Consider the following 20,617-nt stretch of genomic DNA (forward strand, 5'->3'; position numbering starts at 1 on the left):
TGCGGAGAGACTGTCCGGTTTGGCCAATGTACATGGCAGAGGGGCATTGCTGGTACATGATGGCATATATCACATTGGTAGATGTGCAGGTAAACGAGCCCCTGATGGTATGGCTGATGTGATTAGGTCCTATGATGATGTCACTTGAATAGATATGTGGACAGAGTTGGCATCGGGCTTTGTTGCAAGGATAGGCTCCTGGGTCAGTGTTTTTGTTCAGTGATGTGTGGTTGCTGGTGAGTATTTGCTTTAGGTTGGGGGGTTGTCTGTAAGCGAGGACAGGTCTGTCTCCCAAGATCTGAGAGAATAAAGGATCATCTTTCAGGATAGGTTGTAGATCTCTGATGATGCGCTGGAGAGGTTTTAGTTGGGGGCTGAAGGTGACAGCTAGTGGGGTTCTGTTATTTTCTTTGTTGGGCCTGTCTTGTAGGAGGTGACTTCTGGGTACTCGTCTGGCTCTGTCAATCTGTTTTTTCACTTCAGCAGGTGGGTATTGTAGTTTTAAGAATGCTTGATAGAGATCTTGTAGGTGCTTGTCCCTATCTGAGGGATTGGAGCAAATGCAGTTATATCTTAGAGCTTGGGTGTAGACAATGGATTGTGTGGTGTGTCCTGGATGGAAGCTGGAGGCATGTAGGTAAGTGTAGCGGTCAGCAGGTTTCCGGTATAGGGTGGTATTTATGTGACCATCGCTTATTAGCACAGTAGTGTCCAGGAAGTGGACCGCTTGTGTGGATTGATCTAGAACAAGAATTTTGATTCCCACCCAGTCTCAGATGCTCACCCTTCTAACAGAGAATATTTCCTACTTCTACTTTGTTTTACTGCTATTAGCAGCAAAGAGACTTCAAAAGGAAGCTGTGTAACATGTGGTTAAAATGGCTTTGTAAAGACCGCACTTCTCGTTCAGATCTTCTCCCTGTGTATTCAGAGCTATAGCCAATTCTTGTGTGAACAAAGGCACATTCTTACACCGATCACTACAGATTCCCCAGCCATAAAATAGGGATGGTGTCCACCTCCTCCCTGGGTTGCTTTGAGGGTTAGTGCTTAGATCACTTGGAACATGAGAATTACTCAGTGCTAAATTATTCTTTTAAAATTCATCAGCCTAATGCAAGCCAATTGAGTGGGCATCAGAACGGAGAGAAATCACAAAGTGAATGATCCCAGTGTGGCATGAGGACGAACTGGCTCCAGTTCTCTTCCAGTGAGGAGCAAGGAGAAGATACAGGTATCTCAGGCAGTACCTACCTTTTGGGTCAGTGAAGCCTGCTGTTAACTGAAGTGCCAAGTCAGTAGATGGATTGTGACAGCCATTCTGAATGGCTCCTTCAGAAATCCCCTCCAGCGTGGGCATGAGTTCCCAAAGAATATCCATTCTTTCTCATGAAGCAACCAACCGTTCTAAAGGAGAGAGGGCATTGGAGGCTCCAGGGAGAACACGGTTACTTTTGACGAGCCAGTTGGTAGTCCGTTATTTGCGTGGGTGGTGTGGTTGATTTTAACATTGCCTCAGATTTCCAATAGTCACATCTGGGGTGGGAAAAATAAACCTGAGGACTTGTCATATAACTTTCAGCCAGCTGATAAAAGGGTGGTGCCACTCGTGCTGTTAACGTTAAACCTGAGGGGAGGGGAATCCCTGAGTGATGGAGAATTCTGGATTTTGCTAAAGTTTGTCCCCTGACCCCACTCCCCTGTGCTGCTAAGCTCCCCACCACCAGCCAGCCTCCCTGCAGCACGGCAGGGTACAAACCTTGGTGCACTGCCTGCCCTCTGGGATGGGCTTGGGCAGTAAAGCCCAGAGAATTTCTCCCAGTGCGGCACGGATTGCAAGCACAATGACGCTAAACAAAAACTTTTGCCAGAGTGAATGGCTCTTTGTTCAGGTGCTTTTTAGTTTTGCTCTGTTGGTTTTAGGCCCATTGTGCTGCAGCGCTAAGCTTTCAACTTGCCATGGCCAAAATATGGGACCCCATGTGAAGCAAAGAGCATAAAATAAAGGGCACACCAAAAAGAGAGTACAGGGAACTTAACGTGACCTGAGAGTCACTTCCTCACTCCTTTGTTCTAGCCTCCGATTCAGCTTTATTGCTTACGGAGCACCCAAAGTGCAGTAGGTGCTTCACAAGCAAGTCTGCCCAACAGAATGTCTGCCCCAAGGCACCTAAATCTGTGGGGTGGGGGGGTCGATGGGCCCCAATAGCAAGTGACTGATCAGTGAAGCTAGCATGTGGGGCTTGTTAATTTCTCATTTGTGTAGACAGCCTGTATGTAAATGCCTGGCTTTTTAAGTGTGATAACGCCTTGTCTGTGTGAGAGGGAAATCAACATAAGTTCTGCCGGAGTGAGATGACACAGCTGATACAGGTCTGATCAGCTCTGTACAGTAGCTTCCTCCAGGCCTGGGGCTGAATGCTGACAGCTTGGCATTCTAAACTGAACGGTGTGGTGTTTACCAGCAAGGCGAGGAAGGGACGTGTGTGTGACTTTTATTGTAATTGTATTTGGTGGCAAAACTTCCCTGGGAGTATTGTGCTCATTAGGGACTGAATTTGGGAGGATATTTGCTTTCAAGGCGGCAGGGAGGCCAGCTTTGCTGTTTTTAAGGGGTGAGGGGGGGGAGAATGCAAAGAAATTCATTTAATCAAATGTAAGTTGGATCCTGGAAGATGTTTGCAATCCAATTTGACACACCTGCAAGCAGCACTTCCGTATGGGATTCCTGATGGAGGTAGTTGTGGTGATGCCCTTTCCTAAGACCCCACACTCACTGAGACCGAAGGGCAAAGCAAGGGCACTGGCAGGAAAGCTGTGCATGAGCCCCTAGCGATAGTGACCCAGGTGGAAGACATGACCAGGAAGCTGCCAGCTGGCCCAAGCCTTCTGTGCCAGTAGGGCTGCAGTTATTTGAACAACAAGGCAGCCAGGCACCCTTCTCCCACCCCGCCCAGAAGTGGGGTATGTGCTCTCCGTTTAAACTTCTGGGGATGTTACTTCGGCCTGTGAACGGGAGATTTCAGCAGGTGCCGATCATTGCATGTCTTAAAACGAGCTGCTGCAGCCGGGGTGTGTGTGTGTGTGTGTTACCAATGGTGCCCTTTGGTGTCACTTACCTAGTCATGGTGTCCTTGTGTTTTGGAGACAAGGCGCAGGGTCTGCTGGTTAAAGTGTGGCATTGGGACTCCGGCAACCCTCTCTGTTCTTCTCCCACTGGCTCTGTACTTTGAGGCACAGAAAGGTGAGGCAGTTTCTCCACATGTACATTGAGGATGTGACTTGCCTATAACAAGTAAGAATTCACTGGCTTGTCTAAGCAGCCCTGAGATCCTCAGCTGGGCGGAGCAGAAGGGTCAAGTACTGTCACTAGCTGGTGCTCCAGCCTTCCAGCTTCTTGCTGTCCCACTCTAGACCCATCTTTGTGCTGCTGCCTAGCCCAGCGCACGATTTCCCTGGCCCGTCCTAAGATGGAAGCAGCCTTTGCTCAGGCCCCGTTGTACTGTGGTCTGTGGCAGGCTCCCTCTTGTGACTGGTCACATGCTACCCTGTATCAGGAGGAGGGGTCTGGGAGAAAGACAGGTGTTTGCAGATGGAAAGCCAAAGTGGTTTTTAGCAAGTCTTGCTCTCTTGTCCCTCTGCTCCTCAGAGGTTACTCATGCTGATTGACATGTTGCTTATTCATGTGACACTGTAGGGCTCATGCATCCTGCTGTGTCTCCTGCAGAGCAGAGCAGTGCAGGGCGGGCAAGGTCTGACCCCTCCAGGCCACCCTACAGTTCAGATGTACATCTGTTCTGTTGTAGAGCCCAGACATCAATGCTGGTGGTTGCAGTGCATTTGTGCCCAGCCTCTGTGGTGCTCTGTGCACCATCTGGCATCAGATGGGGTGTGAAACTTTCTGTGCACTAATTACACGTTTCTAAAAATCTGCCTCAAGTGATCTGGGCACCCATCCTCAGAGATGACAGGTCTGTCAGTGTTACAAAATGGCTTCAATCCTGATCAGTTTGTCCTCGGCCAGTTACCATCATGCTTTGAGCAGGGGGTTGGACTAGATGACCTCTTGAGGTCCCTTCCAACTCTGATATTCTATGATTCTATGATCACTCTCCTGAAGGGCTAAAGGCTATTGCTGCTTGACGTTGAGAGAATGTATTGCCCGGATATGGCCTCACTGCATTATGCATTTCAGCCCTAGTGCCCTTCCTTGCGCATTCGCTGTCCCTCTGTATAGCAGGCTTCAGTTTCAGAGAGTTTGAGCGGAGCAAACTCGTGTGCGTTTCTGCATCAGACTTTGCACATACAGCTACCCCAGTTGCGTAGTCAGGTATTTGTGCACACAGGATCAGCTAGTGTGCACTTGTCTGCAGCTCTTTGGGTGGGGGGGCTTAGGTGTGCCGATTCTTTGAGGGCTGGGGAGAAACTTCCCACTCCTATGCTCCCCCCATCCTCCCCTCCCGCATCCTCTTTATTATAAAAGAAATTTGGATCAGGGTTGAACTGAAGCAGAAATTTGGTAGCTGTAAAATTCTCTCAGTCGGAGGGCAAAGGTCGCCATCCCCTTTCTTCCCTGGTGATGGGGGCCTGAAAAGAGGTACAGTGAAATTGTCGTGGGAAGATGGATGGGGGTTTCTCTTTAAACACTGATGAGGAAGGAATGCAAGTTTACTTTTCACACTGCCTTGGTTTGGGGGCTTGCCAGCAATGGGGCTCTCATTCTTGGCTCTAATGCTGCCTTCCCTTGGTTTCTTCTCACCTCCCACCCCTCCGGCCTGCATTTAGAAGAAAAATAAATTAAAAATCCCCCAAACCTCCGAATGTGTCGGGAAGAAACCTCGTTGCCCACTGTTACAGAATGCGGCTGCATTCAAGTCACAGCACAGCCAGCCTTCGTGTGGGATGAATAGCCCACTGCCCTCAGCCGGTATGTGCCCTGGTTCCTAACCACCCTGGGCCGAGTGCAGTGCAGCTCTGACAGGCATCTCACCACTAGGGGTCCTTGGAGGGCTTTGCTCTGGCAGCCTTTCATTCACTGCAGGCTGAAAAGAGAACAGGACGGGTCTGGCGTGAGGTGGCAAAGGGGAACAGAGTCTCTGAACCATCTCTTAACATGCTGCAATTGCCTCTCTCAGGACAGGGCTTGCCCTAGGGACTGAGACCTGCTTCCCGGGGGCTCCTGCGGAAATTGGAGCCCAGGAGAGCGTTACAGGCTGCAAGGTGCTGTTGCACACCTAGCTGTGTTGGGCAGGAGCGTGAAGAGGGGCGATCGCGGAGTGACCCAGCTGTGCTGGCTAAAGCCCCGAGCGGAGAGGGAAATACACCAGCAGAGCTGCAGCTGTTCTTATAGGCTGGGATGTGTGCACTGGAATACGCGGTTTTGCCAGTACAAGGTGCGCCCAGTCTAGCGCACCAGTCTAGCTGTGCTACAGCGCAGAGTGCGGCTAGTGTAGAACATGCCTCCGGAGGGCTGTCACTGCACTGCACTGCAGGCTTTCTCTTCCCCAAGCTTGGGGAAAACAGCTGAATTTTGAGGGCATCTTTTCTGAATGGCTTTGCAGTATTTTAATCCATCAGGGAGAAGCCTGGTTACTTGTTGCATTTGCTCTCTCTCTGGTAGTTGTGGTCCTTCTTACTATAGAATCTGAGTACTTCACAGTCTTTAATGTATTTATCTTCCCAACCGCCAGTTGAGCCAAGGGAGTGCTATTATCCCCATTTTACAGATGGGGAAACTGAGGCACGAAGGTTAAGTGACCCACCCAAGGGGACACATGGAGTCTGTGGCAGAGCATGGAATTGAACCCAGGTCTCCAGAGTTCTAGATTAGCATCCTAACTACTGGACCCTCCTTGCCTTTATTTTTTCATTTGCTCTCTTATCTCCTCTCAGGATGCTGTTCAATTGACATGTCCTCCTTATTGCCTGGCAAGAGCAGATGCAAGAGGGGTGCCTTCCTGATGCCCTCTGCTTGGCTTCAGGCTTCACCGTGTTGTCCTTATCCTCCTTAGTTGCTCCATTTACTCCCTGGTGATCTAGTGGGTCTAAAGATTCTTTCACGGCCTTCCTACTTCCGATGGATTAAAGAATGTCTTGGCCTTTACATGGCTGGCTAACTGTTCTTCAGATTCCCTCTTCACCCTCCTGACTCTTACCTGTGTAGTTCGGATCCCTTCTGTTTTCTGGAGGATACTTGTGGGGCTTGAATAACCTCCTCAGCTGTACAGTTGGCTCCGTTAGCCCTCAGGGAATGCGCCTGCAGGCACACTTAGGGTTCCTTAAGTAGCCTCCATGCTGAGGCCAGGATTTTCATCTCCTCTTCTGGCTTTAGGGCCTTTCATAGTTAACGTGCAAGGACAGAGCATCTTTGGGCGTCTCTTTTCCCAACCCTGTGCAATTCGGGTGGCCGCCACTGTAGCTTGTGAAAGGCTTTGGCATCCTTGTGCTAGTTTTAAGGGTGTAACAAAATGCAGTACTGTGCAGCAGCACTTTCACATGGGTAGTGCCCAGCGGCGGAGTCCACTTCCCAGCAATCTGCGGCATTACAGGGACCCTGACCCCTTTCCTTTAGCAGAGCAGTGCTCAAACCAGGGATTGCTCATCACTGAATGGCCTTGCGTAGTCTGTAAACAGCCTAGTCAGTGGCTTGCGGGCCCTCTTTCAGCAATGTTGACCTGAGCTGGCTCTGGGGCATCTGTTGCTCCCCCCCACCCCCTTAAGAATGAGAGAGCAGAGCTCTATTTGCTCTGGGATATACCCTACACGCTGGAACAATACCAGAGGCCTGGAGCACTTGTGCTGGTGTTTGAAAGCTGAAATAACTATGGAGTGCTCCTTTCCTCCAGTTCTTCCTAAAACATTAATCTTCCCACGTGTCCCAGCCCCAGGTATAGTGGAAAGGGGGTTCCCTGGGCGTGTTGTCAGGGATTATTCAGGTGAGGGAATAGCTTTTCTTGGACCAACTTCTGTTGGTGGAAGGCACCAGTTTTTGAGCTACATGCAGCGCTTCTTCAGGTTACCCATTCCTGGTGCCACTCAGTGTGGGCTCCGCTCAATCCCCAGCTCCGGGCAGGGCTCCCACTAGTGGCATCTGGCATGGGGAGCCCCGATCCGAGTGGGGGTTTGCGCAGGGCCTGCCACAATGAGGTCCTGACTCAGTGGGAGGCTGTTGGATTTCCTGAGCACGTGCTGAGAGGCACCAGGAATGGATAACCTGAGGAGGAGCTCTGGTAGCTCGAAAGCTTGGTTCTCGTGACAGTTCTTCATAGCTGAAGTTTTTAAAAAAAACCCTTAAATGTGCAGGAGGAATGCGGTGCATCCCGGCAGATAAAATGTGCTTTTATTACAGATTTTCAAAGGCATAAAACACGGGGCAATTCTGACAGTCGCCGTTAGTCCTGATGACATCACAAACCACTGGAGCTTTGTTCTTATGGTTGCCAGGTTGTTGGAATCCTTGGGGTGGGGATGCGTGTGAGTGAACTTAGCTCAGTTGCCCATGTAGCATCCAATGCACAGTAGATGGTGTGGTACATAATGCATCAAAAGTACTTCTCATCCCAGGATCTCAAAGCACTCTACAAAGCTGGGCCTTAGCCCCGATGCACAGCTGAAGAAACTGAGTCCAAGGCTAAAGGTCACGCTGTGGGCTTGTCTACCCAGAGCTGCACTTGTTCACCTACAGATGTGAATGTAAACTGCTCTAGTTAAACCACTGCAAACTCCTGCACGGATGGTATTTTGGTTTAAGAGCAGCTTATTTCAGTTTATCTTAAACCTGTTCCTAATCAACTTAAGCAGAAATAAGGCTACATCTACACTACGGGCGGGGTCGATTTAAGATACGCAAATTATTCGCGTAGCTGAATTCGACGTATCTCAGCCGACTTACCCCGCTGTAGGGACGGCGGCAAAATCGACCTCTGCGGCTTCCCGTCGACGGCGCTTACTCCCACCTCCGCTGGTGGAGTAAGAGCGTCGATTCGGGGATCGATTGTCGCGTCCCAACGGGACGCGATAAATCGATCCCCGAGAGGTCGATTTCTACCCGCCGATTCAGGCGGGTAGTGTAGACCAAGCCTAACAGTGGTGACGCCCGAGTTTGAACTGGTTTAGTTAAATCAGTTTAACTAAACTGGTGCAACTTTGGCTGGGTCTACACTACTCACCTGAATCGGCGGGTAGAAATGGACCTCTCGGGGATCGACGCTCTTACTCCACCAGCGGAGGTGGGAGTAAGCGCCGTCGACGGGAAGCTGCCGAGGTCGATTTTGCCGCCGTCCCTACAGCGGGGTAAGTCGGCTGCGATACGTCGAATTCAGCTACGCGAATAATTTGCGTATCTTAAATCGACCCCGCCCGTAGTGTAGATGTAGCCTTTGTGTAGACAAAGTATGAGTTGGGGGCAGGGTCAAGCGTAAAACTTGGCTGTCTCGAGCCCTATCCACTGGCCCTGTTGTCTTACCTGCAGTGTAGGTTGTCTGTGCCATACGTGTCATGCATGTAGTGCTGCTTTGTTCCTCGGCTGTCTGAACGTCCTGCAGGAAGCTGGCTGGCTGAGGGAATTTCAGCGAGGCCTCATGGTTAAGGCATTGGCCTGGGACTCCAGCTCCTGCCTCTGGCATAGATTTCTTACCCGCAGTGGCCTGCCCACTGCCATGTATGTCTGCACTGGAATAAAAAAACCCGCAACATGGCCGCCACAGCCCAGGTCTGCTGATTCGGGTGCTCAGGGCTTAACAATTGCTGCGTGGAAGTTTGGGCTCAGGCTCTGGGTCCCTCCCCACTTGCATCTACTCAGCAATTTTACAGCCCAGGTTAACTGACCTGGGCCAGCCTGGTCGTTTAATCACTGTGCAGATATACCCTTAGTCTCTCTGTACCTCAGTTCCCCATCTGTAAAATGGGCATGATGATCTTTCCTTTCTTCCAGCCTTGGTCTCTTGTCTGTTTAGACTGTAAGGCTTCTCTGGGCGGGCGTTGTACCGCCTTCTAGCTGTATCGTTAGAGCGGCACGGGCCCTAGTCTGGACGCATTATCCCAGTATAAAGGTGCCTTATTCCTATATGAGGAGGGGAATAAACGACCCCAGTCTGAAGATGCCTTATTGGTCTAGCGTATTCCCCCTCTTGTACAGGAATGGCTATACCAGCATAGGGCACTCGAAGGCTGTGTGGAACTATGCCCACACTGGGGTGGTACTGGTGGAACTATGCTGGTAAATACAGATCACCCACGAACAGACAGTTATACTGGTACAAAAACCGTGTCACTTGGGCCTCTGTTCCTTGGGGCAGGGGCTCTCGCTGTGCACATTGGGACCCTCATCTCTTCTGGTGTCTAGGTGCCACTGGAATATAAGTTCATCTGGTGGCATCTCACCAAATCCGTTCCCTGCCATTGCAGGGGCATTGGTGCATCCCGGTCCCTCCTATTCTCTGCCTGTGGCACACTGTAGTTTAGTCTCCGGAGGGCTATAATAATTTGGTCTAATCCAAGTTCTTGGGCTCAGTGCAGGGGTAACTGGCTGGGGTTTAGTGGCCTCTGACGTGCAGGAGGTCAGATGGACCCTGTGACTCAATGCTAATGTGTGGGGCTGTAATGCTCTTTGGATAATGTGGAGGTCCGGCTAACCCAGGCCATTCCTGGACTTACATTGTGTGTTACTTAGGCGGATACAAAACGTGCTGGTAAAATGATCTTGATCCCTCCTTTTACCCTTTTTGGCTTCTTTATACTGTGCATTTAATAACACTCCTACTTCTGATCTCAGTGTAGTCAGTCACTGGAGCAAATGCTAGAATGAGCTTGTCGCTGTGTGAGTGGGAGGAGAGCAGAGCTGTAGACAGCTAGATAGCAATGGGATCTCTCTTCAGAATCCCCTTAATGAGGGACGTGGAGCTCTTCTCGTTCCAAGGTGATGAAAGCAGTTCCGGGGTTGATGGAAGAGAGACGCTCCTCTCTGATGTTCATATGCTGCCTATAGAAGGAGACGAGCTCTTTGCCACCAGGGCAAAGGCTGCAGAACTCCTTAATGAGAGGCTGTGCTCCCCAAAGGGACCTGCCTGCTGCAGGCTTCTGGGGAATCTGCTCAGTGCTTTTAGTGTGGGAAGGCTCCTGGGTCACAAGAACTGAGGCTTTTTGTCCTCCCCCCACCATCCCCTCAGCAGCTGGGGACCCTCCCGCCAGGGACCAAAGGGAGACGTGCTCAGCCAGCAGTGGGGCAGCACCCATCAAGTGTCTCAGCTTTCAGCACCTGTGGTCCTGCTGACTCTCTCCTCTCCTCCCATTCTCCTTCCCGAATCAGCGTGTGAGCAGCAGGGCTGCCCCCAGAGTGTACACTCCCCCCGTGAGCAGGGTTACTGGGTGGCAGCAGGATGCGCTGCTGAGTTGCTAGGGAATGGCTCACGTGTCCTGGTACATTACTTCTAAGCGACGGATGATGCCTTTGCAGAGGAAGATGAAGGGTGGGGGCTGCTTTCTCCTCGCACTGCCTGAAAGCCTCCTCAGAAGCCAGTGATGCTAGTATCAGATCAGTTCAACCAGAACAAGAGGCAAATTAACTTGACCTAGATCTGGATAACCGAAGAGACCTACAAATCCCTGGTTTCTGTGCCTTTAAAACCATTGCTTGGGAGCAGTGTAGAGAGAAATCTGTACTCCCAACAAGGAAGGAAACCAGCTGGTTGGTTGTTACAATCTTCCTGTCTTCTTATAATTCCCTCTGTCTGTCTCCACCCCCCGCCCCCTCAGGCCCATCCGCAGCCATGTGGAGGGGTAATTTTCCTCTCCAGCCCTCACATTGCTGGCTCTGGCTAATTGGGGATACCAGTAACTCTCAGTGAGAAGGTGCCCGCCGCACGTTTTGACCTGGTTACTATTCGTACTTCCTAAGAGGCATGTTCTCCTTTTTGAGGCTTGTTCCAATTAACACTAATAAGCTCCACTTGTTCCTACTGCAGAGAGCACCCTCCAAATAGCCTCGCCTCCTGGAATCTAGGAAACCCGCTCGAGAAAAACTCTTTTGGCTGGGGAGATTTTGTAAGTGGCACTGGTTGCCCCTTGGTTCGGCTGTATGGAGAATAGGCTAGCACACAAGATGGGAGGGACAGAGGAAGGATGGTCTTGGGTTAAGGGCAGTATACTGACAATCGGCAGATTGGGTTTCTGTTCCTCTACAGGTCATTGAACCTTTCTGTTCCCACTTCCCATCCTCTATAAAACAGCTGTCCCTGCCTCCTGCAGGAGGACCGGGTAGAGTACATTAAAGCTTGTGAGCTGCTCGGATTCTATAGTGGTGAGGAGTGGGGAGAAATACACCTAGTGGAGGGAAGGCAAAGAAAATCTGTTTCAGCAGCCATTGCAGATGCGTGTGGTGGGGGAGAGGGGCACTTCATGCTGAATGGAGGTGAAATGCCACCTCTTCACCTTGGTGCTTCAGATCTCCATGTTCTCAAATGGTTTCAGCCCTTCTGCTAGTAGGGGACTCTAGGTCTAAGTGAGTGACAGTCGGAGCCAGCGAGCTGTGCAGTGGCAGAATTTCTTTGCAGGGATTGTAGGACACAGATTTTTGCTACGTTCATCGCTTTTCTTGTTACCAGAATGAGCTCCGGAATTGACTGGGAGGTATAGCTGGCCTCTGCTAGTTTTGAGCCTGGGTTATAACACTCGATCTTAAATATGGCTAAGCATTCATCATCCAATTTACAGATGGGGAAACTGAGGCACAGTGACTTGCCCAAAGTCACCCAGCAGGTCAGTGCAGACCTAGGAACAGAGCCCAGATCTTCAACATCTGGCCTTGCAGACTAAAGCCGCTAATCCCCGTTCATTCCCCAAGCCACGCTGGAGAGAGCTTGCGTTGCAGCTGCCAGTGCTCTCCGGGCTCTGTGGCTAAAGGCGGGGGCAAGGTTATCCCAGCTGTGCTTCTCCATCCATCAGGAGTGGATCCCTGAGTGATTAATCCTCCATCTGAAATGCCATTGGATCTGTCTCTCCCCCCCCCTCCTCCCCATGTAAGAGCCCCGAGTCGTCACCCCCCAGCTGGGAGACTGACGGCTCCAGTCCTGTTCATTGCAAGTGCTGGAGGTTCTAATGGCAGCCGAGCTCCAATGATGGGACCCAGCTGATGTGCCTCTCTGGCACCCAGCCTGTTGCCATGGCAATGGCAGGCATTTGTGCTCCTGCAGGATATTGCTTTCCTATAACCTCCCTGCTTCATTCTCTTGCTCACACAAAGAAAGCAAGTGCTTCGGCGGCGCTTTGCGGAAAGATGTGTGCTGCATACAAAACACTCCTCAGCCTGCCCTCCCCAGACTCCTCTCGGGCTGAGCGACAGTGGAGAACCTCAGTACTGTACATAAAGTGCATGCTGAGCCAATGCAGGAACGCTGCATCGCTGCGGCTCCTTGTCGGGAACCGAGGCATACCGCTGTGATTTAGTCAGAGGTCGTGACATCCAGCGACCTCCGTGACTTCAGTCTGCGGCGGTCGGGAGCTGCAGCATCCCTTGTCGCCCCCAGGGCAGGGAGCTGCGGGGTACCCCACTGCCTCTGGCGGCCCCTGGAGCTCCAAGCTGCCGCAGGCGGTGGGGGTACCCCACAGCTCCCGGCCGCCACGAGTCATTGGAACCTTTTGTGTTTAACTCCCTGTGGAAGGTGGTGGTCTTTTTGGGCATGCACGGTGGGACCAGGCCCTCAAGTCAATGGGAGACTTTGTTGGCTTCCAACAGACCTGGGATGGCTTTGGAGCACTGTTCTTAAACTCTGGTAACTTCCATTTCCAGATACCGTGTCCTCACTAGCTAGAGGGCAGCTCTTGCTCACACACTCCTCGTTCCGGATGGCACCCGGGCTGAGTCACTTTCCTGTCTTTAAACAAAGCCATACCTGAGGGCTAGTCTACACTAGAAGCACTACAGCAGCACAGCTGTAGCACGTCTGGTGAAGACGCTTTATGCTGACAGGAGAGTGCTCTCCCGTCAGCCTAATAAAACCACCTCCACAAGAGGCTCTTAGGTCAGTGTAGTTTACGTTGTTTGGGGGGGCGGCTTATTCACATCCCTGAGCGACATAAGTTATAGCGACATAGGCTGTAGTGTAGACAGGCCTGGAGTGATCTGAGCCCCCAAAAGACTGAGAAACTAGGTGAAAATGTGCAGCGGATATTCCTCTGTATGGAGGACTCCAAAAGGACTGATTAGCTTTGAGACCTGACTTCTGCCGTGCAGCCGCCCCCAAATAAATTGTTCCGGAGTTGGGCCAACACATGAGAAATCTCAGCCCCAAAAGGACATTGTTTTAAAATGGGGCTTGAAAGGACTGTGCCGTGCTATCCCAGCCTTGGCTCTATCATTACCACAGTATTGACCACACAGCTGTGTTGGGCCTTGCTTTCTCTCTCCTCTCCTTGCTCTCTAGTGCTAAGATTGTTGTTGTCCTTTATTTTCCCCCGGAGGGAGTTGCATGGAGTTACTTAACAATGTTTGTGTGTGCAGAGACCTCCCATGTGTATTGGAGCCTTTTGTTTTTCCCAGTTTCCCAAGCTCTGGTCTCTGTAGGTTAATACGCTCTCTGTAGCTTCACAGCAGCGAAGGCTAAACCAAATGTGGGTGTGTTTCTCCCCTCCCTCAGAGCCACTTGAACATCCTTCCTGCTGAGCTGGAAATCCACATGGCCCAGCAGGGATGGGAGTTGGTTGGAGGGGCCGCATCTGTTCAGTGAGATCTGAGCCCAGAGGGTGCTCTGTTTGCTGGCCCCTACTCCTTCCCAGCCTCTGGCAAGCACTAAGAGGGAATGGTTTCAGCCAGGGTTTGTTTGGTAGACTGCTGCCTACTTCAGTGCACAAGAGTGCTGGTGAGCAGAGCTGCTTCTGGTAGCATTGGCCAATTACAAGTGGGTGAGAGGAGGGCTGTGCCTGTTCATCTGCGTACTTTCCTTAGGCCTTTGTAAAGGAAACAGAAGCTGTAATCAGGAGAGAGCTGCTATTTGCATTCCCCAAATCAGCTTGTCTTGTCTCCCGCATCTGCTCAGGGCGGCTCTGGCTGAGACCGAGGGCTTGCCTGCATAGGACATGACTGTGCAGCAAGCTGGTGAGCTGCCGAGTCACCCCCTGGCTTTCCGCACACGAGCTTACCGTGTAGCCAAGCCCTGAGAACCGGTCTGAGAAATGCTGTGTTGTGCAGGAAGTTGGTCTGGAGGCTAAGGGAGATGGATGGCTTAGAAGAGGACAAAGTCCAGGACTGAAAATCAGAAGAGCTGGATTCTCATCCTGATTCTTCATACAAGTCACTGAGGTTGCCTACAATGTCATATGGCCCATCCATGACTTCTGTTAGGGCACTAGATGGGGAGGGCTCTGAGTTACTACAGAGAATTCTTTCCCAGGTGTCTGGCTGGTGGGTCTTGCCCACATGGTCAGGGTCTAACTGATTGCCAGATTTGGGGTTGGAAAGGAATTTTCCCCCGGGCCAGATTGGCAGAGACCTGGGGGGGGGGGGAGTTTCACCTTTCCTGTAGCATGGGGTTTGTCTCAGGCTAGGTCTATACTACCCGCCTGAATCAGCGGGTAGAAATTGACCTCTCGGGGATCGATTTATCGCGTCCCCGAATCGGCGCTCTTACTCCACCAGCGGAGGTGGTAGTAAGCGCCGCCGACAGAAAGCCGCAGAAGTCGATTTTGCCGCCGTCCTCACAACGGGGTAAGTCGGCTGCGATACGTCGAATTCAGCTACGCTATTCACGTAGCTGAATTTGCGTATCTTAAATCGACTCCCCCCTGTAGTGTAGATGTACCCAGAGTTACTGGTTTGAACTAGAGTGAATGGCAGATTCTCTGTAACTTGAAGCCTTTAAATCATGATTTGAGGATGTCGAAAACTTAACCAGAGGTTAGGGGTCTGTTATAGGAGTGGGTGGGTGAGGTTCTCTGGCCTGCAATGTGCAGGAGGTCAGACTAGATGATCACGATGGTCCCTTCTGGCCTTAAAGCCTGAGTCTTGGCACCTAATTTTCCCCATCTGTGAAATAGGGGCGGTGCCCACTGCCTGAGTGCCCTGTGACTCTATTGTCTAAGCACTCTGAGACACAGGATTGCCACCCCCAAGACTTCAAAAATCACAAGAGGCTTAAAATTCCTGATTTAAAAAAAAAATACATTTGAGGTCTTCATTTGCCTTCTGGCTTTTGAGTTTTTTGGGTCACTTTTCAAGCTCTTCTCTGCAGCCATAAGGATTATACTACTACTAATAAAAGCTGAAATTCCCAAATAATCACATGACTCCAGGAGCTGTAAATATATAAGTAAAATGCCAAATACTCTGAGACTTGCAATAAAATAGCAAGAGGTGGCAACACTCTGGATGGTGTATGTGGGATCCACTCTGCCCAGTGCTGCGCGCTGGTCGGTTCAGCAGGGACCCCCAAAGGCAACAGCCTGTGTCTCAAGTTGTTTCCATGCTTTACAAATCTCCAGTAAGGAGGAGGATGGTGAGAGAGAGGGAGGTGACCAATAAAACAGCTAGGGATGGAGAAAGATCCATTATTACTGGTTGGGACATGAGGACAATTTGTAGAAAACGGTAATTTTCCTCATAATCTTGTAAATGACCACTGTGGTGGGGTAGAGAGGAGAGCGGGTGATGGGGAAGTCCTGTGCAGAGACTGACCAGTGTTGAATAAAGCTGTTACGTTCATTGTTAAAGCGTTCAGCCTCAATCCAACATAAACTCCTTTTCAGATAAGTGAGGTGTCCAATGCTAGATAAGCCCATTAGCTAGAAGTTTCTTTTGAGTTGATCAGCACTGGATTAATGTTGCCATTTTAAACAGTCTTCGGAGTCGATCCATTGAGATTAATCGGCACAATTCATAGCTCTCTAAGCTGTCATTCTGCTCAGTGAGATGGCACTGCATTGGCTGGTGCCTGAAAGCCTTTCCTTGCAAACAAAATGGTTGCTAGCTCCTGTTTAGATGAAAACTACATTCAAGAATAGCAGAACTCTGTGGTTGGCTGCAGAGTGCCTGGAAATCCCCAGCACAGATTTCCTATGCCTCCCTCCAGTAACATTTCTGGCTGTCCAGGCTGGTTTGCAACATTCATTGCATGCTGGGAAAATGTCTTGTCCAATTACCTCCTTTACCTGAACTTTTCACTTCTCTTGTGAAGTGAAGCTGAGAAGTAAAACCATTGGCTTTTACCAGATATACTCTGGGTGGAGGGCAGCAAGTCCTGGTCTAGTTGGTGCTGACTGTAGAAGTTTGGCCCAAGTTTAATGGTCACCTGCCCTTTTGCAGTCACACAATAGATCTTCCCTTTCTCTGCCCCGCCTTTCTCCTTGGCAGGTGTATGCCAGGAACTTCACTTATTCTTGACGGCAAGTTAAAGAAGTATGGGCTGGATGAATGGACTATAAGGTGGATAGAAAGCTGGCTAGATCGTTGGGCTCAATGGGTAGTGATCAATGGCTCCATGTCTAGTTGGCAGCTGGTATCAAGCGGAGTGCCCGAAGGGTCGGTCCTGGAGCCAATTTTGTTCAATGTCTTCATTAATGATCTGGAGGATGGCGTGGATTGCACCTTCAGCAAGTTTGCTGATGACACTAAACTGGGAGGAGTGGTAGATACGCTGGAGGGTAGGGATAGGATACAGAGGGACCTAGACAAATTAGAGGATTGGGCCAAAAGAAATCTGAGGTTCAACAAGGACAAATGCAAAGTCCTGCACTTAGGATGGAAGAATCCCATGCACTTCTACAGACTAGGGACAGAATGGCTAGGCAGCAGTTCTGCAGAAAAGGACCTAGGGGTTACAGTGGACGAGAAACTGGATATGAGTCAACAGTGTACCCTTGTTGCCAAGAAGGCTAACGGCATTTTGGGCTGTACAAGTAGGAGCATTGGCAGATCGAGGGACGTTATCATTCCCCTCTATTCGGCATTGGTGAGGTCTCATCTGGAGTACTGTGTCCAGTTTTGGGCCCCACACTACAAGAAGGATGTGGAAAAATTGGAAAGAGTCCAGCGGAGGGCAACAAAAATGATTAGGGGGCTGGAGCACATGACTTATGAGGACAGGCTGAGGGAACTGGGATTGTTTAGTCTGCAGAAGAGAAGAATGAGGGGGGATTTGATAGCTGCTTTCAACTACCTGAAAGGGGGTTCCAAAGAGGATGGATCTAGACTGTTCTCAGTGGTACCAGATGACAGAACAAGGAGCAATGGTCTCAAGTTGCAGCGGGGGAGGTTTAGGTTGGATATTAGGAAACACTATTTCACTAGGAGGCTGGTGAAGCACTGGAATGGGTTACCTAGGGAGGTGGTGGAATCTCCTTCCTTAGAGGTTTTTAAGGCCCGGCTTGACAAAGCCCTGGCTGGGATGATTTAGTTGGGGTTGGTCCTGCTTTGAGCAGGGGGTCGGACAAGATGATCTCCAGAGGTCCCTTCCAACCCTGATATTCTTTGATTTCACTGTAAGGAGGAGTCCTAGCCTCCCCACTTCTACCTGGTCCATGTCAGTTGGGTTAGGGTTGGCCTTTTGGATCCGATCTGCTTTCAATCGCTTCAAAAAGAAAGGGCTCGAAATCTCTGGTCTCCTGCCACCTCTGCAGACTCGCCATGCTGCATTGTCAGTGCTCACCTCTGTGCTGTCTGTGCCTCTTACCAGGTTATCCTGAAGGACCTAGAAGTTTTGGCTGAGATCGCCTCCTCTCCTGCAGGTCAAACAGAAGATCAGGGGCCATGTGATGGCTCTGATATGCGATCCAGCCAATCGGAGTTGCACATTCCTGTCAAAGCCAGCCAGCTGAGCTCCTCTGGTAAGTGCCCTTCATCCGCACCTTCCTGATAGTGATCTAAATTGCTAGGCATCCTCTCACTTCCTAGTTGCTTCATTTCCCTTGAGGCAAAGTGGCACCTGTCAGATTTGGTCTGGCGGAGAGGGACTCTCTTGGAGTAATGAATCAGTATACCAGTTCCAGCCCCCACATCACTCGGGTATTTTGGGATACAGAAGAGTATGTTCTCCAGCTGCTTCATGGCAATCTACTTCAGATCCTATCTACCCATCTGTGGATTCAGCCACGAAAGCAATCCACGGTTCCTGCAATATTTTTGTATCTGATTGATCACATTATTGCCACACTTGAATGGGGCTGACTTTTTTCAGAATTAAGTCAGTGCTCAAAATAGAACAAATTAAACTCTCCTGATTATAGAAAGGAGACCTGGGGAAGGAGGAGCAGTGAGCTGAGCCATTCATCAGTCAGATGCCATATAAATATGGAGGCCACAAACTTTAAAAAGTACCTGTGCCCAGTTCAAGCCACCCTTATTTTTTCCCCAGTTTCTGAGCCTCACAGAAAATGCACTAGATGGGCAAAGTCCAGGATGTTAAGCTGGAGGCTCCCAAAAATGGAGGCACCCAAAATGTAAAGGCCCCACTTGAAAATGTTTTGGCCTGTGTCCATCACGTTACACAGAGATGAAGCCAAGGGCACTGGGAATGTAGCTCTGTAAAATGAAGTTGTACGTTGTCCCGAGAGCCAGGACAGGTGAAATGTTAAAACTGGAGGAGGGGAATCTTCATATTTTGAGGTTTTATAGAAAATGTCATTTACGATTGTTCATGTACCTCTGGAATCCACCCGCTTCCCCAAACAGCAGTTCAGCCATTGCAGCTGGCAGTCCAGCTCCTCCAGACCCTTACATCTCACTCCCCTCTTGTGCTGCAGTTCTCTGGAGCTGCCTCAGTACTACAGGCGAGGGGTGTGATTCCCTGCTCCTGGTCTCTCACTTGCGCTACTTCTCATTGGGATGAGCCATACTGAGTACACGTCCGCCTGGAACTGGTGAGGAGATGCTCAGCCGTGCCTCCGCTGCCACTCTCCGTGCTACTGTGGCTACACTATTTATAGCTGAGCTAGCGTGAGCACGTGTGTGAGTAGTGGAATCACACCCCTAGCTCCTAGTGTAGCCATAGCCTGCATGAGCACATTCCTCAGAGCCAGGCATTTCCTGCTGGAGTTGGATTGTCAGCGTCTCAGGGTAGGGGCTGTCTGGTCTCTCTGTAAATAGCCATGCACATCCATGGCACTTTGCACAAATGCTAATAGTGGTGCAGCCACCTACGTGCCCTCCTGCCTTCTCTTCCTCGATGCCCACAGACTGCCTCATTGCCAGTAAAGTCTGGGCCCAAAAGCCTACTCAGACCCCTCTAGAATTGTTGCACTATTTCAGCTAACACAACCCTCCCTGCTTCCCGGGTGCAGGCCCATAGTCATGGAAGGACCGACGTGCCTAATGAGCTAGTCTGGTGAGAGCCAACACGGCCTCCTCGTGAGAGGTTTTTGTGACTTTTGATACCTACTGCAGTGTTTTGCGAGTGCTATTGATCCTCTCTCTCTGTCCGAGATTGACACTGTGTGGGTGGAGTCGCTTATGCAGCACTGGCCAAACAGCTGCAAAGCTGCATTTTAGATCATGCTGATGATGGCTGTCTGAGGTTTCCTTCCTTGTGGATTATCTAAAAATAGCCCGCAGTATGGCACGTCTCCTCAAGACTGCGTGGCCCCTTTAACTGGAACAGAAACTAGGCTTCAATTATTCAAGCATAGTACAAAAAAATAAATCAAGGGTTTGGAAGAATCTGGCTACATCCGTGTCTAGCTGTTTTCTGTATCTAGAGTGCAAGTCGCTACAGTGTGTGTGTGGGGGGGGGGGTACGCAGGATGCATGTATAATGGTTGCTAATAGTGGGTGCTATAGTTCGGGTTGCTCTCCTTTTGTAAACCTGTTCTCACTTGTTTATGACTTTCTGGCAGATTACTCTTTTGGGGCTGAAATTCTCATGATTTGGCTTTTGCCCGAAAGTAAACTTTTTTGAAAGGGGGGATTTGAGCCAATTGTGTTTTGGTTTCCCTGGAGTTCTACACGGGTGGAAATACCGCCCTCTCCTTATTGTGACTGCCCGCCTGTTTCACACACAGCTCCAGTGACTGACCGTTCAGATTTAGCACAGGATTAGTCCTTAGCGAGGTGAGGGGTTGCTGCTAGGCTAGGACGCTCTGGGGTTTGAATTTGTAACATTATGGCCTTTTGAAAAGGCCTTTTGGAGCGTGATTAATAGAAAATCTTTGGTCTATGTGGATGTGCTCCTTAGTGGCTGCATGGGTCCCATTTCACTGCTGGGGTTGTGTTGCTTCTGCTCAAATTTCCCTAGCGCTCCGCTGGGACAGAGCACGGTGACAAAGCCTCTGTCTGCAGGGTGGGCTGGTTCCCTGCTACTTGCCCGCACAAGCTGGTCAGAATAGATGCAAGCGGGATGTCCTGATTGTTGGAAAATCAACCCCCCCCCCCCCCCCAACCCAAAGAGATGAGCGTACCACTTCCTCTAGGCCTGGAGCAGATGCATGTACTGCAGCCGTCTGCTCAGACTACTGAAGCTTTACAGGTAGGACACGGCTGCAACCTCAGTATTGGTGGTGGGGCCAGTAGAGCTCTGGCTGATGTGTGATTTGTGGTGATAGGAGAAGGCTAGACTGAAAAGCCATTAGGGAGCTGTGGGGATGGGAGGAGAGGAGCTGCCTGCCCAGGGAAAGGAAGCTGAGGACTCCAGTGTCCCTG

At 50.4% G+C, this 20,617-nt stretch overlaps 1 protein-coding gene across 2 annotated transcripts in view; it reads left to right on the forward strand.

The window, feature by feature from the left end:
• The window catches only part of VAC14 (VAC14 component of PIKFYVE complex), a 192,849-nt gene that overhangs the window by 63,045 nt on the left and 109,187 nt on the right, over positions 1 to 20,617 (forward strand). For both annotated transcript variants that reach the window (XM_065567507.1, XM_065567508.1), the window contains exon 13: positions 17,661 to 17,811. In XM_065567507.1, coding sequence (XP_065423579.1) covers positions 17,661 to 17,811 — 151 coding nt within the window. The remainder of the gene's footprint in view (positions 1 to 17,660; positions 17,812 to 20,617) is intronic.

The sequence above is a fragment of the Chrysemys picta genome, chromosome 14 (assembly GCF_011386835.1).
Source record: "Chrysemys picta bellii isolate R12L10 chromosome 14, ASM1138683v2, whole genome shotgun sequence".
Classification (NCBI taxonomy): domain Eukaryota; kingdom Metazoa; phylum Chordata; order Testudines; family Emydidae; genus Chrysemys; species Chrysemys picta.